Here is a 25,427-nt window from a genome sequence, read left to right as displayed (position 1 = left end):
GCAAGGTTGCCTGAGGCTAAACAGAGCTGACTGTCTTCTTGCCCCCTTACCGATGCTCTGATATGCCATATCAGCGTAAAGTAGAAGAATTAATGGATTAAATAGAAATAATCTTGTAGGCAAAAATAGAACAGGATGAGACCAGCTCAGTAGCACTAGAAATGTGATGCCACATGAAGGTCAGATCAGTACGTGTGTGTGCGTGCAACAGCTGTAGCACAATCTGCATCACCTTTGCTAACGTAGAAGATTTCTGCTAGGTTGCAGTGTGAATGCCGCCTCTCAGCTGTGCGCTGGAATGCTGGTCTTGTGTGAGCAGCCTGTGGTGTGCACCTCGGGCTGGAAGCTGGGTTTGGCGTCTGTCCCCTGGGGAATGGGAGCCTGTAGGGACAGAAAATATGCAGGAGGAAGGGCTGTAGGCTTTGCCCCTACAGCGTGTTTGGGTGCATGAACAGAGTGACATACTGCCTCTGCTGAGAAAAGGCACTGTGAATCCACTACCTCCAACGACTGAGAGGCACTTTAAAATATATAGGAGGGGAATTAGGGCTGCCTGTTGTGCAGAGTGGAGATTGGCCGTGCTTCTCTGTGGCAGATCTGAGAGTTTGCTCTTCGCTGCTGCCTTCCCTCTTTTGTTCCCTGGCCGCAGCTGATGGGAGGAGGCAGCTCCGCAAGGGTTTAAATCTGAGCGTGGGCTGCGGGGTCCTGTCCCTGCTGTCCACACCTGCCTGCATCTGCTTTGCTCTAGTGGTGGTGCCGAATGGAAGCTCGGGGCTGCCCATCGTTTTGCTGCCGGGGTGAGCGGAGTGAGCGTGAGGATCGGGAGCGCAGCAGATACAAATCTGCCTTTGATCTGTGCTGGTGCAGTACTGAATCATTGGGTAAATGAATGAGATAAAGAGAAGCTGCTTCTGTGAGAGGGGAAAATCAAGCTTTTATGATGCTCATTAAAAGTTAAATTTAAGGATGAATAAAGGCACTTTGGATATTTAATCAGATATTATTTCTGGATATAACTACTGCAAATAAATCCCTGACCTTTCCTGATCCAGAGCTCAGCAACGAGTTGAAGAGCTTATTCATCTACTTGGGAGGATTATGCTCAGTCATTTCCATCCGGAGGGACTGCTCCTGATGCTTAGCGCTGCTACTACCGAGCACCACCGGGAGGTGCGGGCTAACCTCCTGCTCAGCCCCCGCGTGCCGGGCTGTGAGAGGGGCACACGGGGAGGAGGCCTGGTGCTTGTAAGGGTCTTGTGCTCAAATCCAAGCGTGCTGGGGACCGAGTGAAAACTGCTGGTCCACAGGGATGGCTGGCACTTGAAGTGTGTGGTAGAGAGCCTGAAATGGCAAGCTGTATTGGCTGGACAGCACCGTGCAGGGACAGCAAAAGACCAGGGTTAGGGTTAGGACTAAGCCAACTTAAGCCCTGCTGAACTCTCTCTGCCTGTACAGTTTCCACCCCACAGTTGCTGGCTGCTCAAGTACCCCCACGGTTGTGGATTTCAGTAATCTAGGGTGCTGTAGTGTTGTATTGCTGTTCGGGGGTGTGTTGACTTCTTGTTGTGTCTGTGCTTGCAGCGCAGCTGGGAGCTGTGCTGGGGAGCCCTGCAGGTGCCCAGCGAAGCACCCCGGAGCTCCGGGATGTTTGCACATCCTGCGGCACAGGCATCCTCCGGCCTGTGCGCTTATGTTGGCTCGGTGCTCCAGTGTTCTTGCCCAGAAAAATACCATAGAGCTGTTTTACTGTCTCAGGTTTTTGTGCCATTCGTCAGGCCAGTAACAATGCCGGCAGAGAACACGAAACGAGTGATTAGTAAGGGATGGCACCATGCAAGCCACAGGCAGCCAGCGAACTGGCAGCTTCTTGTGAACCAGCAGTGAATCCGTGCTCCAATAAATGGTGTGAGCGGGGAGAATGACAGGAATAAAATCACTTGTGCCCTGCCGTGAGGACACTGCCAGCCCCGGCCTCTCCGCCGTTTCTGTTGGGCTCCAGACAAGCTGTGGTGTCACATCTCTACCAACACGACATCCCCTTGTGTCCAGTTCACGGGGAGTGGGTCCCCGGTGGGTTCCCCAACCCTCTGAGGGACTTCTGCCCTGCGCAAGGTTGCCCAGACCATTGTCTAGGGGGAAGTAATTTTTCTTGACAAATTACTGCCTGTGGGCGGTGTTTTCCACACAGCAGTAGAGAGCAGATGAGGACGAAATCTCCTTCCAGCAAGTATTTGTATCCATTTGTACCCCTGAAAATTAAACAGGAAAACCTGCAATGGCATGAGTTAATTGGGTTTTACATTGCATTAACATGGATCTTTTAGATCTGACTCGCAGGCAGGGTGAGGTGCCTTCCAGACGTCCTAATTTGTCCTAAATAAATGTTTCACTTGTGCTAATAAAAGAAGGGGCAGTTCTTGAGCGGCGCCCATCTGCCCAGGAGGGAGGTCCGTGGGACGTGGTGCGTTACCTTCGTGCCATTGCATCACGGGGCAGGCAGGAGCGGCTGCCTGCAGCGGGGTGCAGGCACCTCGGGGTGCAGGGACCGGCCGTCCCAGGGCTGCTTCTCTGCTCCCCAGGGACAGGTCCCCTCCTGCTGGGCACAGAGGAGCAAAATCTGGTTTTGGACAGAGCAAAATCTGTTCCCATCGCCCAGCACCTATTGCTCTTCCACGTGCCATCTGTTCTCTCTGTTTTTACCTCCACGCTTTTGCCATTCTTTTGACTTCTGTACTCCATTTACCTTCACAGAAAGCTATTGCTGCTCGTATCTACCTCCTCCTCTCTTTCACCTTTCTTTCCATGTTCTATTTAGCTGTCTCTTCTTTTTACTGGCACTTTTCAGTGCTCTAGCCTGTCATATGGTTTGTCCTTGAAAAAACTCTCATCTGCAGAAAAACGCCTCAAAAGCCACAGCAAGAAATGCAAGCCACCGAAATGCCTCTGCCCTGCTCCTCCAGGCAGCACATGGGAGCTCCATCCCATAACCCAAACCCGCAGGCTGTCCCGGCATGCGGTGGCCTCGAGGTGAAGCCACCTCTCCAGCAGGTCGGCGGTTCGGTTAGCTGGGTGGACAGTTCAGAGGATTTGTAGGAATTACCTGGCTCTGAGATGAAGCAGGCTGATTTGTGTGCTGCTTTCAAGGATTTGTCATGTCAAAATTATGATTCTGCTTTTTTTTTTCCAAGCAACCTAGTGTTTCCAGACAAAGGTCTCCTCAGGATACCTCACCTTGATCCTAAATTAATATTTTGACCAGCTGTAGACATAAATCTCCAGCCTAGCCAGGGGCACTGCTGCTCGGCAAGACGTGGGCGGTGCGGGTTCAGAACAGTGCGGAGGCTGATGACGGATGAGCGCCGTGCGCTTGCTGCATTACACCTGGTGCAACTGCGGTACTCGTGCCTCTCCTCTCTGAACACCTACCTTATCTCCCTGTCCTTCCTCCCCCCATTTGAGCGGTGACACAGCCGTGCTTTGTGTGGCAGCGATGACAGCGGGATGAACGGCACGCTCGGTGTGAAACCGTCCCTCGGCTAGGTGTTTATCACTTCTCTCTTCTCTTCCCTTTCAGCCGCCCAGTTGGATAATATCGGCTTCAGCATTATCAAGAAATGCATACATGCTGTTGAAACAAGAGGTAGAGCCGTTCACCAGATGGTCTTGTTTTGGGGGAAGGCCTTGCATCTGCTTGTAGCATAGCAATTGCTTACCTGCTCTTTTCCTGAACAGCAATGATTCATTAACCCTCCGAATCCCACATCTGATAACCACTTAATAGGCTCCCCCAAGTCCCTTTGCTGAGACATGCCTCGGGTTGGCAGCGGTTAAGCAAACACCAGAGACGGGGCTGAGTCAGGGAGCACTGTGCTGCCTGCGGTGTGGAGGGAGGGGAGGAAACCGCAGACGTCCCCAGAGCGTGCCCTCGTGCGGTGCCAGCACAAAGCCTGTCCTCTCCCGTGGGGCAGAAAGCAGGGATGCGTTTCAGTCCTTCCCCTCCCAAAGGCTGGGTGCATACAGACGGCTATCTTGTAGCGCCCGAGCCCCCTCGGGGTGCAGCCTGGGTCTTGTTCTCCATCGTTTCTGAGAGCCGATGCCTGCGCTTGCACAAATAGGTGAGAAGGAGGCATCGCAGGAACCTTTCGGCTCAGGAGGGTCCCAAAGTGGCAGTACTTCTGTCGGCGTTCTTTCTCTGGGGTCTTCATGCTGCCCTTAGGCATTGTAACATGCTATGGGCCATTTAAACTTGACGCTTTCCCCTACAACACTTGCCGTGCAGAAGCTGCTGCCTAGAGTAAGGGAGCAACTGGGGGTCGCTGGGATCCTGCAGGAAGGGAAATCCCCTGAGATTTTCATGCTAGCCGCAACTTTCTGTAACGTTCAGGCCGAGGTTTAAAAGCCATATGAGAGCAAATAAATTAAAAAACAACCCCCCACCCACAAAAGGAAACAAATGGGTAGATGAGTCCAAACAAAGCGACTGCAGTTATTAAGGAAAATTTAGAGAGCCTCAGCCTGGGAGGTTAGGCATCCCCCATCTGAGGGGCCTCGGGGGAAAGAGGGCATCCATCACCAAGTCTTTGGATGCTGTAGCAAGTAGTTTGGCTCGAGGTCTTTTTCCAGGCCACATGTGAAGAACATGTAAAAGTCTTAAGCCTCAGCCTGAAGAATTGGCACAGTAAGATTTCTTTCCCAAACTGCCTCTCTGTTATATGTTGAGTGCAGATCCTTCGTGGTACAACCGTGCTCCCTCACTGTTAGTGGGGTGGTGGCAAGGTGGCCTCGGGTCTTTGATTCCTGAGCTAACTGGGGGCATTACTTTTAATCAGTACATGAAAACCCTAACATCAAAACCCATTTTTACCCTCTTCTGTAATTTTGTATGTAGTTGATGAGAGGGTTTAATTATTGTTGCTATTAGGGAAGCCGAAGAAATGAAAGAAATGTTAGTAGCTCTTTTGACATTCTGCTAATAAACTCTTTATTTTTTCCAGGGATCAACGAGCAAGGGCTCTACCGAATCGTTGGAGTAAACTCTAGAGTTCAAAAGCTGTTGAGCATATTAATGGGTAAGTATCTCATATTTTGTTAAAGGCGAGTAGACTGTGCTGCTTTGAAGTCTTGCAAACCAAGAACAGAGGCTCTTGTCTGGGTACCTAATCGTGGTGACTGTGCTCTTAGGACCACATGCTGTTAGAGGCCGGGAGGTCCCAGGGCACCACTGGCAGGTTACAAAGGTAGGACTCATGTAGGACATTGCTCTGAAAGGTCTTCTGGTGCAGTCACTGGTGTCCCGCTCACATGCACTACCAATTTTGGCAGCCTTCCGTAATGCAACTCAAATCTTCAAAGAAATAACTGAAAGCTTTGGTTTTTAATCTCATACCTGCCACGTTTTTCCCAGAATATTTTTAAATTAATTTCTCTTCTGTTTTGCATGCTGCCTGTGGCTCTTCTTACTTTCCCCTTGGACCTTCCGTGCCTGTTCTAACACAGTCTTGCACAGACATTTCAAGCATGCGTTCCCCTCATGCCTGAGGCATTGGGTCCTGCGGTTCTGGGTGTTCGGGAGGAGGGAAGGTGTCAGGTCACACTGTGGCAGAGCTTCGTGTTGGCCCCGGTGTGCAGCCATTCTCAGAAACCTCTCCCTGCCCCTGAGCTGATACGATGGCACGAGAGAGGCCTCAGTGCCTGCTGCAAGTGCCTTTGTGCTCTGACCCAGCATACCCCCAGGCCTCTGCTGAGCACAAAATGTGTAGGAGCAAACAGGTCTTGTGGCTGTCAGCAAGCTGTCGGTTGTTCGTGGTGCAGGGTAGGTCTGGGGCTGCTTTGGCTGACGGTTCCTGGCGTGTCCTTGTCAGTGGTGGCTGGTTTCCATCACCCCGGGACCCTGCAGAGCTCTTCGTTGGGTTGTGCTTGTGGGTCTGCATTGTAGAATCTGTAGCCTGACTCCCAGCCCAGCGTCAGTGTTAACCGTAGCCTAGTGGGTATACTTCACAAGAAATGCGAGTCATTCCCTCTCCTGGCTCTGGTCTTTTCGCCACCTTTCCAGGCCTTGGCCTATCCAGGAGAACCACCCCTGCTCCTTATGCCCTTGTCTGCGACCAGTGCTGGTGCTAAAGTTATGGCTCTCTGTGACTGAGCAACTGGTTTCGTCCTCAGAACTAGCAGGGGGGCATTTGCATCCCCCAGCTGCAGCCCTGCGGGACTTTGTCCATTTAGATGTGGATGAGGCACATCTGAGCAAATACCCACTTCAGCTGGAGCAGCAGCAGCTGCGCTTCTCCACTCCTGCCTCCTGCTTCTTAGGCTTGGCAGAACCGTGTATGAAATAGGTGCAGTAATGAGAAAATAAACGCCTGATAATTTGTTAACAGCCTTAGGAATGCGTTTGTTACTTGTAGGGACAAATGAGTGACATTTGTGGTCTTCTTCCTCTTTTCATTTGCATAGTGTCGTTCCTTTGCAATATAACTTCTGTTTCTTGCTTTCACAAAATGCCAGTGCTCCTCTCTTGGTGTTTTTCTCCTCGCAAAAAGTTTTAATCCGTTGTGTTTCACTTTCAGTATCTTTCCTTCTCCTCTTCCAACTCCTTTTTATTTTCCCATCATTAAAGTGTTCACTGAGCAAAGCCCCTGGTGGCTGTAGCAGTTGTCAGCACTAACCTATCCAAAATTGATAATCCAGCGAGACTATTAGGAAGCAGAAGGGTAAGGCTCTAAATCACAGTCCCTGGCTCCTGCCTGACGCAAGGGGACATGTCTGCATCAGTTACGCTCTGGCATTTGGAAGGTTAGCTGCAGTCACAAGAGCTAGTGACTGCCTCTTTTTCTTCTATTAGTAGAAGTTTGGCATAGGCTCTGGAGCATGTGAATATGTCCTGCTAGCCACACAAGTACAGCAGATAAGCCATGGCACACACATTTGGCGCTATTGCATTAGAGCATCACTCAAAGAGCATTGCTGCCCACTGATAAAAATAGGCTGGGGGCTGGGTGCCCGCGACGTGGGCAGGTCTGACCTGCCAGCTCCTCTGCTCGTGGCTTTCATGCCGGTGTGTAACATCTCGAGGGCCGGCAGAGCGACTGAACCTGTTTTCTTCTCACACGGGCATAATTCACCCCATCGGTCGCAGCCTCGCGGCTGCGTCAGTTCTGCTTGGAGGCGCTGGGGCTGTGGCAGATGGCAAAACTTGCTTGTTTTAAGAGCTCTCTGGAGCTGGGGGGGATTCAGAATTTTGGACCCCATCCAGCATCCATTATCTGCTCAGCGACTGAAGCCACTCAGCTGTCGACCTCGTGTCTCATAACGCGGTGATATATAGGCGGCGGTTTCTCTTTGTCCCAGCATGTCTTCATTAGCTGGCGGTGCTGGAGGGCTGACGAGAGGCGGGTGCGTGCCGGCGGGCTGCCGGTAACGTGACCGGTGGGTGTCTGAAGTGCGACCCCTTTTGGGGATATCCCCCGCTATCGGTTGCTGGGACTCTTTGCAAACCCAGGTCTCCCTGTCTTTCTCTGAATCACCGGCAATTAAATCACCTTCACACAGTGCTAGCCCTCAGGTGGTCTGTAAAGCAAGTGTCACACTGAAACGCCTCAGCTGTCAAGCCCACTTTTGTTCTCTCCTGTCCCTCGAGGAGTTGAAGGCAGCAGCACGGCTCTGCGTAAACGTTTGTGTTTGCATCAAGCCCACGTGAACTGCAAAGCCAAATTTTGCTTGCAACTTCAGGTTTCCCTTATATTTAGAAATGAATGTGGGCAGCGTTAGCGATTCACATACAGTTTAAATGGCAAAAAGATCAAGTTTCAGCGAGCAGCGGCTGATGTAAGCGACACTGCCCTTGGCACGAGGCGTTTTGCAGGAGGTCAGCACGGCGCTGGGCTGAGCTGAGGCGCTCCGGGGTGAGCTGCAGCACGGGTCGGGGGCTTGGGCAAAGCCCTTGGTCCTCGCTGAGACAGGGGGGAACTGGGGAGGTGTGCGTCCCACCGGGAGCTGTGAGAGGCGGGTCAGCTGTGGCAGGGTAAGCTGCCTTTCTCCAACCTTCACCGTCTGCCATCAAATTGAGGACAAAACCCAGCGAATAAATAAAGTTTGTCAGTCGGAGCTCCCATGAACGGGTTTATGGCTGAAGTGTGAGCGCACAGGACGGCAGCTCCCAGCACGCAGAGCTGCTGCTGTGACTCGGCGTTAGGAGAAATGGAGCGCAACGGCGTTTGGCCTGGTCTCCTCACTGCTCCCAGTGCGCAGCAGCACGGGGTGGTGAGTGAGGCTTCCTACAGGTCATAGCTGCTGTGATCAAGTGGGTCCTATGGCTGTTTTGGAAATCTCTCCAGTCACCCAAGTGTGGGTGAGAATTACGGCTGGGTGATGAGGTTGTGCTCCAGGCAGTTCCTCTTGCCATGGAGAAATTGGTGAAGAATTGAAACCAGCTGTTGTACGGCAGCAGCTTTCTCCATCCCCAGGAAATAGATGAAGAAATTCCTTAAAAACGGGCTCCAGGCAGTGACAGGGCTCGATGGGGTGCTTTTGGAGCCGGGGCCGTTGGGGGTGGCTGCTGCGGCGGGTGGCCCTTCCAGCCGGACTCTGCTGGAATAAAAGGCTTAGGGAAGTTAATTTTTCACTCTCTTTCTCTTTATCCTTTTCTGTATCTGCTAAGAGACATCAGATTAGTAATTTACAGCAATAAGCAACTTCAGGGTTAAAACTGAATTTGGCCTGTTGGATGTTTTATGGGCACTATTTCACGTTTATACCAGCTCATGTGGAAATCTCCTTTTGTAGAGAGAGCAGCTAGCTTGTGGTGCTAGCTGCATCCACCTTTAGCTTGGGAGACAGATGCTGCATGTGTAACCCACAGAGCTAACTATTGCCGACTCATAAATCTGAAGGTCAGGGAGGACTGATTATTAGCCCTGAGCCTTTTCACAAGACCAACCATAGAATTTCACGTACTGTTTCATGAATCATGCTTGAAAACTCCTGGATGAGTTTTTCAAAAGACATCCTGTGTTGAGTTGTTTGCTCAACTTCAGCAAAGACCTTGCTATTAAAAAGTTGTGTTTTTTTGGTTTTATTTTTTATTTTTTTTTCTGATACCAGGCTTATCTTTAATCTGTTAAAATTGCCTCCTTAAAAAGGTAGTGCAATGGGAAGTTGCCTTGGCATTGACGAGGAAGGATAGCATTCATTTGTGTGATTAATGTGAGACACGTGACCTTTGTGTGAATATACATTTCTTAAATGTTTACTTTTCAAGTACTCCTCTTGATGCTTTTTTAAATTAAAATAAACCCTTTGCCCTGAGGGAAATCCTAACTCTTATTCAGTGCATTCTTTTAATTAGTTTTAAAATTACACTATGTTTACCTATTGCTTTAAAATTCAAAAGCACATTATACGTGTCTGTGAAGAGAAAAATACCCACTGAGCTGAAGCCACGGGACCAGATGGTGCTGGCAGCTGTATCCAGCATCAGCGCTTGGCCTTGGTAGTTGTATCTGTAGTGCCTCTCTGCCTTCTGCCCAGTCTCTGACGGGAGGTTTTGCAGTTTTATATCACGGAAAGGGCCTGCTCCTGTTTCTCCTGAGGTCTGGAGAGGTTTCCCGGTGCTCTCGGTGGGAGCAGGATCCTGCTGTGCGTGTTTCTGGGTCCTGCTCACCTGGAGCTGCGTGCTTGCAGCCAAGACCTCCAGGGCTGTGAGGTGCAGGGCTGTGTTAGCAAAGAGAATTCACGAGGCAGCATCAAAGCAGGGCGGAAACAAGGCATTTATGCCAATGGATGTGACATGTTTGTGTCCTGCTCCTGCCTCCTCCCCAGTGGTGGCCGGAGCACCGTCCCTCGCTTCTGGCCTGGAGGAGTCGCAGTTTTCAGTCTCGATACTCTGAGCCTTCGCGTGTGAGTGCGAGGTCCCCGTGGCCGGGCCTGTTAGTGCAGACGTCGTGGTGATTTCTGTGTTGACTGGGTCTGGTCATCAGCAAAAACTCCAAACCAGTGTCACCCGCCTTGCTGTGGTGCTTCCCGCCGGTCCCCGAGCAGCCACCCGAGCGTGGCCGGTGGGGCTCCCACAGCCCGCGGAGCCTGGGCCCGGCCGTGGGTGGAGGTGCCGGAGAAGGGAGCGGTCGCTGCTTTCCTACAGGCTCGTTCATTGTCAGAGCACTAAGGTGTTTTCTCAGAAATCAGTAAAAATAGTGCCTTATTGATCTCACTCTGGAACTTTGTGCAAACAAGTCTGGCTTCCTGATCTGGTTTGGTGGTTTGCAAAAAACAGGGAGAAGCAGAAAAGTGCAGATTCCTGCAAGCAGACTTTCCACAGCGGTTGGTTCAGGTCGGTGTTTGGAAAGAACACGCTGTTAGTCCAGAGCCTCGTATTTACACCGTGCGGAGCAGCTGCACGTTTTTTTGATTTCTTTAAAGGAATTTTAAAAAGGGGAGATAGGAGGGGAAAAATGCAGAAAGGAAGGAAAGGCCCCGGAGGAGATGGAGAAAAGAATGCTGCAGTATTCGACAATAAAAATAGAGACGCTCCGGAGGCTCCCTCCGAGCAGAGGGAGGCCCAGAACAGCCTCGTGCTGCCAAGAGCAGCCGTCACTTTGGAAGCACGGACACGCTTCTCTGCAGAGGCTGGGGCAGCCCATCCCGCAGCCGTGCCACGCAGCCTGCCACGGGGTGCTGGCTCCAGTCCCAGCCCCGCTGGGGCACCGGTGGCGTTACAGGTCCACCGTGCCCTGCAGGGCTGGGTAAAGGTGTGAGGGTGTGCACGGCTGGTGAGATGGAGGTGAAACCTCCCAGCTGACCCGGTTTTGTGGGCAGGGAGCTTGGCTTCCAGTCAGTCCTCCTTAAAGAAGGAGGAATAAAAAAAGACCACTTCTGGTCCTGGCTCATGGGGACGTGTGGTTCACAAACCAGCTCCAAGGCCGGGGGTGCAGCGCTCCCAGCAGCGCCGTTGGGCAGTAAGTGCTGGTTCATGGATGCTGGAGGGCTCCTCAGGCTGGGATGCAGCATCTGCTCGGCCTCAGCCGGAGGTGGCCCCAGGGACCTGCTGGGACCAGCTGAGCATCGCCAACACAGCATCCCGTAACGTAGCTCCTGCCTCTCTTGGGTATCCTTTGCTGCCGCTTGTCAAAGCCGAAGCTATCACAAGGAACTAGTTATGGCCAGGAAACATTTTGTCATCCATTCATGTTTTCATCTAACACAGCTGTGGAGGGTCGGGAATTCAAATTGCAGAGGCAGGCTGAGCGTGGCAGCAGCTCAGCCTTCTCCTCGGCTCGGCGGTGGAAACGAGGACCCGAGAAGTGTCCCTGGAGGGCAGCAATGCCGCCGTGCGTGCCCATCGCCCGTGGCTCAGAGTCCTTCCTCGCAAGCGCTAGGAGGCCACATTTGCAGGCTGAGCCTGTGGCTGGGTCTCTGCAGCGCTGTGGTGCTTGGTGACGTTGGTAGAGGCGGCTCGAGGGTCGCTCCCTGCCGGTGCCACGCTCCGAGCGAGCCCAGGCCGGGCTCTCCTCGCAGCAGGGAAATGCCGCCGGGCCTGGCGCTGCTGCCGCGGGGCCTGCGGGCAGCTGTGGGGTGGAGGAGGGTGAATCAGGCGCTGGAAAAAAACAAAGATGGCAAGAAACAGCCTGCTGCTGCGGAGAGGATGCAGGAGCAGAATAGGATGACACCAAGAGGCCAGAGGTGAATAAACAAACCGCAGCGCAGCTCTGCCGCGCCCAGCCCTGGCTGCTGCCGCCCTGCCCTGCGCAGACCGGCCGGGTGTCTCCGTGCTCCCCCCGCTCGCACCGCTGCAGCGACGTGGCCTGGCTGCTCCCCACGTACCTCGGGGTGGCGTGAGGGCACCCCGGGGGCTGCAGACAAAGCGACGGGAGCACCCAGCCCCAGAGCACCTGGGCACCAGCCGTGCCAAGGTGCTGCGTGCGGCCGCCCCGCTGCCTCCTCCCTGTCCAAATGAAAGGCAGCTGCGGATCCACACCGCTTGGTCTTCCACAGCCTCCCTGCCACCTCCAGGGGTTCGTCCCTGCCTCGGGCAGGAGAACAAAACTCCCCCGTGCCCCTGCCCACCGGTACCTGCCCCTGCCACCCGCTCTGTCCCACCAGGCCCCAGGAGCCTCACCGCCACCCGAAAGGCCGCACTACCGCTGCTGCTGCTGCTGCTCGTGTCCATGCAGGCTGTAGCGATGCCTTGCAGCCCACTCGAGGCTGTGACTTTTCTGCTGAGTCCTGGGGTGACCTGTGGTTGTCTTGGTCCGTGTCTTGTTTGTGCACTGCTGTCACTGCTGTCATTGACCACCCCAGCCTCCTGCCCCCTGTTCGGTGTCACGCTTTCAGTCCAACTGCCAGGCTCGTTGCTCATGGTTAATGTTTTTCTTTTCTTTTCTTTCCTGTTTTTTTTTTGTTGTGTTTTTTTTTTTTTTTTTGTCCCATGTAAGTGAGTGTGTCCCATCTCTGGTGACGAATTCTGCTTCCTTGCAGAAGTGTCTGCTGGGGAACAGCTTGTGGTCACTGGGGTTTGGAATAGCTAAGAAAATGCGACGTGATGATCTTCCCACACAGCTGGCTGTATTCTGCTGGTGCTGGAGTGGTATGAGCTGGTATTATCTTCACTTTGGTTCACTTTTGTCTTTTTTTCTTTTTCCTTAGATCCAAAAACAGCCACTGAAACAGAAACCGAGATCTGTGCAGAATGGGAGATAAAGACCATTACTAGTGCACTGAAAACTTACCTGAGGTAAGGGAGAAAAGGCTTGCCTGTCGTGTGGCTTCAGGACAAATTCAGCAATGATCTGGGACATTACTGCCTACTATTGCCGATACTTAACAAAAACACTTTGGTATAAACGAAGGAGAAACTGCTACTAGACAATTTATTCTGGCTTTTTCCTTGACCCTCCAGCATGTTTGAGTAGGATGTGGGGAATACGTTGAGCTCTCTGACAAATGCATATATCATACAAACGTAATTGAAAAAGCTCATTCTTGCAATCCTGCCTTGATTTCAGCTTCTGCCTAAGCTTTTCACAGTAGGCTTCCGCCTAATGACTATGTGGCAGAAAGTGAGCACGGTGCTCCTGTAAGGAGCAGTTGTTACAGAACTGGGTGCTTAACTTTGTTTTAGTAATAATTTCTGTATGAAAGCCGATGCCATTATCATTGTGGGTTATCTTCCAAAAATGTTAGTTTGTTGGCAGCAGTCAGTATTTCATTATCCACAACATGCTTCTACCTGTCGCGACTGCAGGTTTTTGCTTTCTGTTGTTCTGTGTGTTGGTTTGGTTTTTTTTTTTGAAACGCAGAGAACAAGAGAGAAGCTAAATCCAATTAGGGTGATGAGTATAATTAGCTTGGTGGATCTCAGCCTAGAAAATCACAAAAGACTACATAATTTTGCTTGATTGGCAACCTTTGTTCCAGAGTTTGAACTGTTTGCAAAGCAATGAAGAATGTCGCCAGCATCAAGATGTCCCACTGAAAGGATGTACAAGTGGGAGGGGAGAATTGGAAATATAATGGGAACAGCGACTGTTAAAGTTTTATGACTAGGCTTGTTTCTCTCTTTAATTTATTTTTAAACTTACTTGGAAATCATGGGCTCACTGTTGTACTAAAACTCTGTGTTACAGTGTTACTGAAGAAAAGCCAAAATTAAAAATGAAGTTAGTATGGTACTGAAAAGGGAGGAAGAATAAACTGATGGTACTTTAACAGGTCTTTTGCCTTCTGATGAGAGGAATTTATTGGAGTTGCTATTGCTTAGTTCTGCTCTTTAAAAAGAGAGCTGACTTTCTGGTAACAGCAAAGCTTTATTTCTGCAATTTTGCAGATCGTGTTGCTCAGATGTGTTTTGTGTGTGTTACCTTTTTATCTTCCAGAATGCTTCCGGGGCCACTCATGATGTACCAGTTTCAAAGAAGCTTCATCAAAGCAGCAAGTGAGTTTGTTGATGTTTATGGCATCGGTCTGAAGGAGGAACAGAATTTGCAAGCAGCTGAGCGTAATCTCTACCCTGCTGCTCTCCCACTGAACCCTTGTTCTTAAATCCTGGAGAGCAGAATAAGAATCGAGATGCAAGGGGCAGGGTGTTGTTCGGGACTTACTGGGTACAAAGGAAACACGCGGTGCGGGGTTAGGGGAGAGCTGGCTGATGGCAGTAACTGGTGCTGACCATCAGCTGCCGAAATGAGCGAGGCCGTTGTTCAAACAACACCTACGGTGCTTTGATTAGATCAGTTGTGGTTCAGATGTCTGTGCTGCTTTCCTTTGTCTGCTCTAGGAGGATGCTTTAATATGGGAGCAGGTAATTGTCGGTTAGCAGCTCTGTGCTGGTACAGCCTGATGCACACAGGTGAGGACCGGTGGGGTAGGAGGCTCCCAAGGATGGTGGTCACATCGGTGGTGGCCTCCTGAAGACGGGTCAGGGCAGGGGACTCCTCGATGGACCCTGCTTTCAGGCTGTTGGGGCATGTCTGTCAGCACCTGCAGATCCAACCAGCCTGTTGAGACCAGATGCTAAAATCTTTCCGGGCGTTGTGCTGAGCACATTCTTACGGTGCTTGGAAACACATTGGATGAGAATGTGCTGATGCTTCCCATTGTTGAAACTGGAGGAACACTCTGGTTACAGCCAGCCCATTTCCTGATCACAACTTGCTTTTCATATGGCTGGCATCTGCTCTCTGCTCATTGTTTCAGCCCATTAGTTTCTTCCTTTTTCAAACAACTGATTGGAGTTGGTAAAGAGAAAAAACACTGTGGAGAATACCCGCAGCGTGCCTGGGTGTAGGTTGGAGTTAGGGAGTGGAAGCCTCGGGTCCCTGGGATGTCTGTCAGTGTTGCTCTTTGGGCCCGCATGCCTTTTTCTGTAATAACCCCCCGATGCAGGGATAAATCATCTTCTATTTCCAATGCAGAACTGGAGAATCAGGAATCCAGGGTGTCAGAGATCCACAGCCTTGTTCATCGGCTCCCGGAGAAAAACAGGCAGATGCTGCACTTGCTCATGAACCACTTGGCAAAGTATGTATATGACTGATATGTTTTTCTCTCCATTTTCCACTTCCTCTGAAAGTTAATAGTGGTAAAAAAAGTTTCCTTGTGTGTGTGTTTGGTGTTGAGTCATATCTGGTTTACGAGTAAATGGAAACCTGTGTGTGCGTGAGATGGGGATCGATACCCGGGGCAGCGTGGGAGGCAGGGGAGGTGGGCTGTCCCGCTGACCTACATCGCTGCGGGGCCGTGCGGGCACTGCCGTGCCCAGCGGTGGCAGGAGGAGCGCCGTGCTGCTGGCTGTGCGGCACGGTGTTAGTGGCATGTCGGTGGGCTTGGCTGTCGGGAAGGTAGGGCGGAGGTGAAGATCCTCGCTGGGGTTCAGATCAAGCCTAGTATTAAAGGACTGGAAGTTATTTCTTTGCAGCAATAGGATACTGCTCTGGGGCATGTTTTCTGCCTTTGTGCAGCTCAATTAATCAATACTTCTAGGTCACCTTGAAACTTTTCAAGGGCAAAGGAGTTGAATAAATTTTTTGCTTTCAATGATAGAGCTGACCTATAATTTCCCATCTTCTTCCTGCTTCTGCTGGTTACCATGGAAACCTTTGATTAGCGCTTAAAAAGTGAAAGCATCATAAGGTGTTTGTGCCAGCCTCAAGGCTGCGGGGTCGTACCTGCCCTCGTCGTTCGCTCCGGTGCTGTGTGAGCAGGAGGGATTAGGCAGGGCTTAGAAACCTGGTGAATGAGTTAATTGGCATAACCAGTTAGAATAAATCTGGGAGAATCTGAAGTTATCTGTTGAAGAGAAAAAAATAATAAACAATATTTGAAATATGCTTAAAAACGACTCCAGATGCTTTCTTATGACATGTGTTTGTATCTGTTCCATGGACTCCCCGGGTAGGCTGTTAAAAACCAAAGAGCTGGTTTAGATCTCAGTTTCAAAACCTTCTGCATTTACAGGCTGAAGCCAAGGAATAGGGAGTTCCAGGTACTCCCATCAGCCAAATATGTGCAAGGAATCTCGTAACTGCTTAAGTGCTTTTCATTTAAAGGAAAACCTGGTGGTATTCAAGTGTGAGATGTGGAGGGGGAGGCAGGTAATACAATGGGTTTCAAGCTGTTTTAATAGGGAAGGAACTAAAACAAAACACAAACAAACAATGAGTGTAGTGGTGCTTGCCATATTGGGAAGAGAAAGAGCTCATAGTGGTTATTTAATGGGAAAAAAATTATCTCGGAGAAAGGCAGGAAGCCGCTGGAACAAGAGCCTGTTCTGTCGCAGTGGGGCTGGAGGGCTGGAAGCTCTTGCTGAGCTCCTTGGGGTGCTCCTGGACGTGTCTGCGGTGGAGACGGGGGGCGCTTTGTGTAGGGTCTCAGCTGGGGTGTCCCTACAAGCAGACCCTGAAGCCTGGTGCTGCTCCTGGAGGGACAGGTCGAATGAACGGCCAGCACCCGCAGCTCTCCTGCATTGGTCCCGCACCCGCTGCTTCCACACCCCGCGGCTTCTGCCCGCCTGCCCTGGGGCTGCTCCGACCCCGGAGCACCGTGCTGGCCGTGGGAGCAGCGTGGCTCGGGACTCGTTACTGTTGTACAGGCTGCGGTGCCGTACCGCCGGGTTAATGACCTTGCATTCGATCTCAACTGGAGATAAAGCTTCACATCTGCAGAAGGCATTTGGAGAGCAAGAGCATGGCAGAAGGACAGGGCCTGGCGTGGGCGACCTGCGTGGGGAGGGGATGCTCTGGAGGGGGGCACGGGCTTCAGGGGCTGTCCCGTCCCTGCGCGCGGGGAGCCGACAGCAGGGTGCCCAGAGCTGGTGCGATGAAACCAAAGGGCCCCTTCCTGCCCCCGCCGAGCCGGGCTGCAGTTCTCAGAGGGGGTTGCCTCAGCTGTTTCTTTTTTTTTTTTTTTTTGTTTGTTTTTTTTTTTTTTTTTTTTTTTTAGCAATGTATGAATAATCAAGACTTGCATTTTTATCTGATGAGCTAAAAAAGTATTTCTCACAGTATTACTGTGGAGATCTCTGACACTAAAAACAGAACACAATCTGTATTGGTCAAATAGAGAAAGAAAGAGAGTCTATCTGTCCTGTGTTGTGTTACATCTCTTTTTTTTGGTTTGTACATTCACTGTTGCTGAGTGAAAAGGGAAACCAGGCCACTTTTTTGGCGTGGGGCTGCCATTAGTAACAGTAATAAAACCATGCTAACACAGCTGATACATTCAAAATTGGCAATTATTAATACAAATTAAATATCAGCCAGGATAAGCGCTTTGAGGTGGCTGAGTAGCGCACTTTTTCCCTTGCAGCAGAGCACTTGTGCAGCAGCGCTGAGAGAAATGCCATGGGTTTCCCATGGCGGCCGGGCCCTCGCCGAGTGGGCGCTTGAGTGGGCACTGGAATCCGGCAAGAGGCGCTCGAGCACCCCCACGTCCCGGCCGTGTGCCGATGGGGAGACGCCGCGCCGGTGCTCGCAGGGAGAGGAGAGCTGGAGGTGGGGGACAGGTCCTGGGGACAGGCATGGGAGGGTGTGCAAAGAGAAAACGAGGTTGATCGCATTGAGGCTGACCTCTTGCTGCATCTTTGATCCTATTTGCACTGCCTCCTGATGGTGTTCAGGTGTCCAGGCAGTTATCCCCTGTAAAAACCAGAGCGTGAGCAGTCTCTGTCAGTGCTCCTCCATCAGAAATTTCATGCTGCGAATTTCCTCTGCAGCCATCCGTTCCAGGGAAACTTGCTGTTATTATGGTAATCTTTGACCCACGAGCAGGTGAAACCTTTAATTTTCCTTCCTGGGCCATGTTCACACTGTCAGGATTTCTGTGATAAACCCGGCTGTGATTTATTGTTCCTGAAGGATAGGAGACCTCCTTGTTCTGATGTTTTCTCAAAAGGATCTGTGCTGAAAAGCTTGACCACGTGCAGTCGGAGCAGTCCCAACGAGCGCCTGCAGCCCCTCAGCCTTTCCAGGGGATTTCTAAGGATGCATTTATTGAACTTAGCATGGTTCTGGATGGCCTCAAAAATGGTGCGGTTTCTCTTGTAACAGGCCAGAATCACCTGTGTCTTTCAAAGAACTAAAAGGCAAAACCAGTACCTACCTTTTCCTTATTCTTGCTGTTCTGGTTGCAAGAGTCACTACTGCTTAGTCACTGCCACTTCTGGGAGCTTTTGGTGTTTGCAGGAGATAGCTGGGGAGAGTGCTCTTGATCCCCCTAGTTTACAAACAAGAAAAAAGACTTTTTAAAGAGCTGCGTGAACAGTTTATGCCAAGAAACACGTGAGTTCACTGAGTGAGCACACGTGTTAGGGGAAGTGTGTAGTGCAGCAAAACTTCCCCTCACCACCGGGCTGGCCCTGAAGGCTACCGAACGCAATTCAACACCATTTTTTAGCTGCTTGCAGCGACTTCTCCATTGCCTGTGTGAGGCAGCGAGCAGGAGCCCCCTCAGTGCCGAAGCGGGAGCCGTGCTGCGGCAGCCCTGGGGGTGAGCAGGTCCAGGCCCGGCTTCCCTGGCTGCTCTCTTTGTTTTGCAGTCTGACATGCGGTGGTAGATTTGATCTGTGGTGATACTGAAGTGGAAGAGCCATGTACTGCTATTAAGCAGAGGAAAATCCGCATTAATATTCAAATTACAACACTTGAAATCTGTGTTTATTTCTCTCCCGGGTGCAGCAGCCAGAGCAGGACCAGAACCGCACAGTGCGTGGGAGCCCAAGCTCGGCGTGTGCCCTCCGCAGCCCGGCCCTTGGGCCCCACGTGGTGTGGGACTGCTCTCTCCATGCTTCCAACGGGGGTGTTTTGTCACCTTTTCTGGGTGAGGAGGGAGGGAGGCGAGGCGTCGGGCGGCCGTGGAGCTGCGGCAGGCCATCCCCAGCCGTCACCTAGCAACTCCGCGCGGCTCGGAGCTGTTTTGCTGCAGCTATCTCCTTCTGGCCTGGCACCTATCTCCAGGAACGTCTGTGCTTTGGTTCAGAATGCGCTTTTATCGATGGCTTGTGCCAGCTCTGATGAAACCGATTTTTCCCTCTGCCAAATAACTAAAGCGAGTTCAAGCGACGCGCAGCCTGGGGGCAGCCATGCCGAGGGCCAAGGCTGGTGGCGGGAAGGTGCCCGTCCTGTCAGCGACCTGGGGCGGCAGCCCCGCCATCTTGTCCTCCTCTCACATGCTCTCTCATGGAGGAGTGGATGCTCTGTGGGTGCAGAGCAGGAGGATTTTGCACCGATTATGTTTCAAGAATTTGGGTACAATTTTTTTTGCATGGACATAACTTGACACCTGAGGTGTGTGCTCTCGCTGCAGCGATCGGAGCCAGTTCTGTCAGTGCCGGTGCCCCATCAGCGTGGCTCAGCGCCAGGCTCGCTGCATGCGTCGGCACTCCGCCCTGGTGCCCCGGCCCCGGGACTGAACCACCTCTGCCCTGGGCACCCGTGCTTCTCCTGGTGAAAGGTCAAAGCAATTAAGGAGGCTGCAGAAGAAAAGTGTGTACGTGTATTTAGCGAAAATTAATTATCTTTCATCATTCACAGCTGTGGCCTGGCCAGCAGTGACTAGTTCCCTTTGTTTTTGCTGTGGTGTTGTTTTCTACTTTACGTGTTTTAACCAACATGATAGTGATTGCTATCTCTAGCACAAATTATTTCCCACTTATCAGCGTGGATGCTTTCCATCGGCCCCGTGGGGCGGCTGCTGTCAGCCTCAGCCCCAGCGACCCAGCGAGTGATGCCCCCGCCAGCAGGACGCACGGGGAGAGGAGTGTGGGACAGGGGGCTCGCGATGGCTCCATGCATCGCTGGCAAAGGAGGGGGAGAAAAAATCCTCCAGGGTTTCCCCTGGAGGCAGAGCCTGGTGTCTGGTTTGGTTCGCCAGAGCAGCCTGATCCTTGGCTGCTGCCCATGCAAAGCCACTTGGGCCAGCTCGCCGGCAGCGGGCACGGTGCTCACTGCGGCGCTTTGAGTGCCCAGCGGCCTTGGGAACCGCTGGGGCGCCCGGTGCTGCACTGGGGCAGCTGCTTCCTGCAGAAATGTGCTTTTCCTCTGGTTGTTTTCCCCGTTTTCCCCCAGAAGGTGCAGCAGGCGATGGAGCTGACGCCTCTTGGCACAGCAGGTCTGATTTCATCCCCGTGGCAGCTGTTTATGCTGCTGTCTGGTAACTATTCATTTGCTTGATTTATGTATTACTTCCAGTAAGTCATTCTTGTCCAGGACATTCTGGAAATTTCCACTAGCCTCTGAGGCCTTTAAGATACGCTTCTCTCATATGTTCTTCGCCTGATGTGGCTGCCAAAAGAAAATAGCGAGCAAGCTCTCTTGACCTTGCATGGAAAGTCTAAGCAGCGTTCCTCCCTCGCCGCTGCTCCCCCTTCCTCACTTCGGAAGTGCTGTCGGTGCCTCGCGCTCGCTCCTGAGCCCGTTGTGGCACTGCCGGGGCCCCCCAGGCCCAGCGCTGCGCGGGAGCTTTGCCGACAGCCGGGGCAGTGCCCAGGCTCCGCCAGCCCCGAGCCCCTTGTGCCCCCACTGGCACTTGGCTTCCTCGCGGCTGGGAACTCAGCAGGACTTCGGAGCGTTTGAGTGGCCCATGGGATTTGGGCACTTGTGTAGGTTGCGGAAGGCAGGTTTTATTGTGAAGGAAGCTGTGAAGGTCACCTGCAAGGTGGCTCTCCATGCACATGTTCTCCCTTGGAGAAGTTGGGAGAATCCTGCCTGAGACCTGTCTGTCCTGATTTTGCAGTGCCTTTTTCCCCTTTCCTGTTCCTGTTTCCGTTCTGTCCCTTTGCTTTGTGCCTTGGTTTGAAGCGTCAGGTCCTGGTGCTGGGGGAGCTGGCACAGGGGTGCTGCTGCACCGGTGCCGAGCTGGAGCCAGAGCCATTCCTGCTGGTGCTGCTGGGCCTCCTGCCCTGGGACCATTTCACATCAGGCACTTCTGCACGAGTGTTTTGTCACAGGTCACAAACAGGCACAAGTTCTGTCACACCAGTGCAGTAAGGATGGGCCCACTGCACTTTCTTTGCCACCAGCCTGTTTCTGTTTAACTTCTGTGTTCCCTCTTGTGCTGGGGCAAGCTCCAGAGCGCCGTGCTGTGCCCCAGGCTGGGCTGAGCGCTGCTGTTCGGGGATATCCCGGGTCCCATCCGAAGCAGCACACTGTCCAGTGCTGGTGACTCAAGGGAGAGGCTGAGATGAGGTGCCGAAGAGAGCGAGCCCTGGAGCTTCATCCCAGCCACCAGTGGCACCAGGACCATCCACTGCTGCTTTGCATTGGGCAAGGGGTGTGTGCATTGCCTCTGTGTACCCTGGTGGGCATGGCGAAAGGTGTGAACCAGCACACAGCGAAAGGAAGAAGGAAAATTTAGACTGATCACGATAAAAAAAAAAAAGAAAAGCAGCAACATACTTGGCAAGAGCGCCAGGAGCTCATGAATGTGGTACGGGAGCCAAGGCAGCGGGCGCAAGCTGAAACGTGGGAAATTCCATCTGAACGTACGAAAAAAGCCTTTCCGTCCGGAGGGAGGCCAGGCGCTGTAAGAGGCTCCAGAGAGGTGGTGGGGTCTCCATCAGGGGAGGTGCTCAAACCCAGCTGGGCACGGTCCTGTGCAGCCTGCTCGGGGCATTGTGCTCGGGCTGGGGGCTGGGGCAGAAGACCCCAGGGGTCTGCACCGACCTCGGCTGTCCGCTGATCCTGGCGCTGTGCTCCTGGCCCGCACGCCCCCATTCCTGTGTGCTGCGGGGGTCATGGATTGTATTTCTCCTTCCTGGTTTTGGAACTACAGCTCTAAGCAACTATTTTAAATTGTCCTCTTCCTAATTGGAGCCAAGCCCATGAAGATTGATAGAAATCCTTTTTGTTTTAATGCTTTGACATTATTAGCAAGTATAGCCAGTCGTCTGTTGTTGTTTTTGTTTTTTTTTTTTTTCCTGAGAGGGGAACAAACCCAACCCAACCCAACCCAGCAGGACTTCGGTTGGCTCCCTGCAAAAGGCAGGAGAGAGGGGGACTGGGAAGGTGATGCCCATGGGCACCGGGGCAGCGGTGGGTGCAGGCAGCCTGCGGGACCCGCTCCTCACTCGTGCATCCCGGGAGCAGTGGGAAATCCTCCGGGTCGTCCTCTTCCATCAGATGTGGGTTTGTGTAACTCTGGGGTATTTTTAGTGTTGGACGCAGGCAGCGGTGGAGAGATTGCTCTGCAGATTAGTTTGAAATCTTAGCGCAACCATGTTGCATGGCTAATTTAATTACAGCATTTAACTGGAACCACCTGTAGCTTTATGGGAAGACAAAGGCCGCAGAGGGCCGTATTCCCCTCGCAGTGCCTCCGGCGGGGGCTCTGCTGGCTCTCGGGCTCCTCCAGGCTCACACGCATTTTAAGCATTAATGAAATCTGCATGTTTTTGTCGTAACGTTTCAGCCTCCCTTGTTTCCTTAGTTTTTGTATTAGGTTCCTGAAGACAATGATACCTTTAACACAGTTTATTAGGGGTTTTGTTTTCTCAACAAGATGGATTCGGGGGGAAACTCCAGAAGTGCTCCTGCTAGGTACGAGCCCTGGCATAACGCGGGGCACTGAAGACAGCAGACGTGCCGTGGAAATGCGGCAAACACGAGCTGCAGATCTAGACTGGAATGTAGCTTTGGAGCCAAAGGCTGAAATCTTTGTGCATTTGCTGTTCAACTCCCACTAAGGTCAACCCTGCTCAAGTAAACTGAACCTGGGCATCGCCGAAACGGCCACCGAATCGCAGTGGGGAGCAGGAGGAGGGAGAGTCCGCACTGCGCTGTCAGACCCACTGGGTTGGTGTGTGTGCAGAAATGCTTGATGGAAATGGATGCATCGCTCCCAAAACCAAACAAATGCCGTCCGTGTAGCACAACGGGGCCTTTCAGACACGGGGGAGTCTCCCTCTGTGCTTTTCCTGCCTCCCGCAGAAACCCTTTGTGTGTTTAGGCCATGTAAAGGAAGAGGAAGCACTTAAACGAGGTCAGTGGGTGTTCAAACCTCTCTAGCGCTTGCAGGCGTTCTCTTATATGGTCTTGCATCTGTCTGCAAATGGCACGGGTCCATTTTTTTCTGTTGCTGCACAACAACCCGCCGGATAATTGGTAATGTGGCGGGAGATAGGCACCTTCCTCACGCTGCGGCTGGGAGCGCGCGGTGCCGGGTACGCAGCGAGGGGCGGCTGGCGAGCGAGCGCGACGCCGGGCTGCCTTCGTGCCTAGCAGCCGGCGCAGTGGTGAGGCCCTGAATGCGTCCCCTGCTCTCTGGTATTTGCTCTGCCCAAGCCTTGAGGTGAGGGGGATCCTTTCCCACCTCCCGAGCCTTCCTGCACAGCGGCGCTGTAGAGTGAGAGGCGGGATGCTCCTGGAGACGGGACCGGGAAGCGGTCGCAGCACCGGCCGTGCAGGCACCTCGGGCATGAGCTGCCCTCGCCAGCTCTGTCAGCCCCGCACTGGTCTGGTTTTGTTTTTAATAGGAGATTCTGCAGAATTTAAAAAAAAATCACGTAGGTGTTCTCTGTGCTTCTTGTGCTTGGCTTCCTGTAATGTGTAAATTAGCAAAAGGTTTTTTTCTGCTTCTGCAAATGAACTCTTCACCTCCTAAGACCAGATCGTGATGAGATTAGCTGCTCGCACTGTTCTAGTCGCTTTTGCCCCATGTTGCTTCCCCAGACAGGCCCTGTGCTTTCTGAAGGATCCCCAGTTCTTAGCGCAGAGGAACACACGTCGGAGGCTGCAGCATCTCTCATATCAGGTCCTTTGCAAGTCTTGTATCTTCATCGCACATAGAGTCATCCCTCTGGATGTGATAAGGGTGCCCTAAATGAGAGCGGGGCTGGCCGGGGCGCTCCGCAGCAGTAACGTGGGTGCCGCGGGCTCAGCTGCACGTCCCTGCGCCCACACCGCTCCGCAGGCACCCCGCTTGTGGGGTCACGTTGGAGCTCTGTGCCGCGGGGCACATGTCGTTGCTAGCACATAATTATCTGGGTTCTTTTCAATTGTTTGCCACAGTGAAACTGAAACTATGCACAGGAACGGGCTGAATCTAGAGTGAGCAAAAGGTTTCCAGTCCCTAGCCGGCGTCTCTCCCCGCTGTGTCTCCTGCCCCCCACGGACACAGGGGCCCTCGGGCGTTTGGGTGAGATTTTCTAGGTGGCCCTTTCTGGGGAACAGACGCAGGCCCGAGTGACGTGCAGTTGTATACACTTCTAGTCAATCGTTCTCCGACAGAAGGAAGGCAAAAAAAGCCACCAGCACCAAGTGTCTTTGAGCTGCAGTTTTCCAGGGGTGCGGGAAGCGATCCCCAGCCCAGCCTGGAGCTTCCCCGTCTGCCTTGGAGTGACCGAACCGCGCATCCAGCTGCGCTTCGTGCTTCTTGTGACTACATTCAGAAGTGTGTAGCTGTGAAAACATCGGCTGTTGCTTGTGAAGCCTGTCCTTGGAGGAGCACACGGCCGTGGTGACCATAGGCCGGGGAGCCGCGAGGCGGCAAATCAACCACGAATGCAATCACAAATTTTGTGTAGAATAACGGGGGCACAAGGGAAACCTACACGGGCAGAGGAGCTGGTTTGCGCAGGAGATTCTCTGGCACGCTAGGTGGTGCCTGGCTCACCAGGACTGAGTTGAGGGAGCTGGTCCTGCTTGCCCCGGGCTGTTTGTACACACACATGCCTGCGGGGCACGTCATTCTGGCAGCGCGTTTCTTCACCCCGCTCCCTTGGTCTGCCTCACCCCGCTGCGGGGGGTGGAAGGTGCGCCAGTGCATCGCCCGCGCAGGCACCCCCCGTTGCGGCAGGGGATTTGCAGGCTGTCTCATTAAACGGAATAGCTGTTGTGCTCTTCTACTGCAGTTCCATGGAAGGGTGTTGCAATTTGATGGTTAGCTGCTGCCCTGACAATAGGAAGGGCTCTGGGGGGTGAGCCCACACGTGTGCATGGCAGGGTGCACAAAATCCAGGTGTCTTTTTCAGCACTTTATGCGCTGTTTTTAACCGTGATTTTAATTTATTTTACAAAGCTGTAGATTTCTGTATTCCATTTCCATATGGACTATTTAAAAAAAAATGCTTTGGGAGAACAGTGCTGATCATGTGGTTGTGAAGAGAATGTGCTCCAGACTACTGCTCACGTGGAAGAAAGAAGGTAAAAACCCCGCTTCGGTACTCTTCACTGTGGCTGAGGCACTTGCACTTTTTTTTAACATTTTCTTTCTCTTTCGGTGCTTTATCGCACTGACTGCGATGACTCGATGCTCGTCGTGGGTCCCTTCCAACTCAGGATATGCTGTGCTTCAACGATTCCTGTTCTCAGCCAAAAACCTGCCCGTGTGCCCGCGGAGGCGGCGGCGCTGGGGGCACGGGAGCACAGCATGGTTCTTGTGGGGCCGCGGAGCTGGCCAAAACCCTGCCACGGTGCTTGTCCCTAATGGGTAAAATAGCTGCTATT

At 52.5% G+C, this 25,427-nt stretch overlaps 1 protein-coding gene across 4 annotated transcripts in view; it reads left to right on the top strand.

Annotated features, from left to right (window-relative positions):
• The window catches only part of ARHGAP26 (Rho GTPase activating protein 26), a 132,078-nt gene that overhangs the window by 56,715 nt on the left and 49,936 nt on the right, over positions 1–25,427 (top strand). For all 4 annotated transcript variants that reach the window (XM_040573146.1, XM_040573147.1, XM_040573149.1 and 1 more), the window contains exons 13-17: positions 3,575–3,640; positions 4,995–5,069; positions 12,637–12,724; positions 13,866–13,924; positions 14,904–15,009. In XM_040573146.1, the coding sequence (XP_040429080.1) occupies positions 3,575–3,640; positions 4,995–5,069; positions 12,637–12,724; positions 13,866–13,924; positions 14,904–15,009 (394 nt within the window). The remainder of the gene's footprint in view (positions 1–3,574; positions 3,641–4,994; positions 5,070–12,636; positions 12,725–13,865; positions 13,925–14,903; positions 15,010–25,427) is intronic.

The sequence above is a fragment of the Cygnus olor genome, chromosome 14 (genome assembly GCF_009769625.2).
Source record: "Cygnus olor isolate bCygOlo1 chromosome 14, bCygOlo1.pri.v2, whole genome shotgun sequence".
Taxonomy (NCBI): Eukaryota; Metazoa; Chordata; class Aves; order Anseriformes; family Anatidae; genus Cygnus; species Cygnus olor.
Note: the sequence above shows the minus strand (reverse complement) of the source record. Positions and strands in the feature narration are given on the sequence as shown.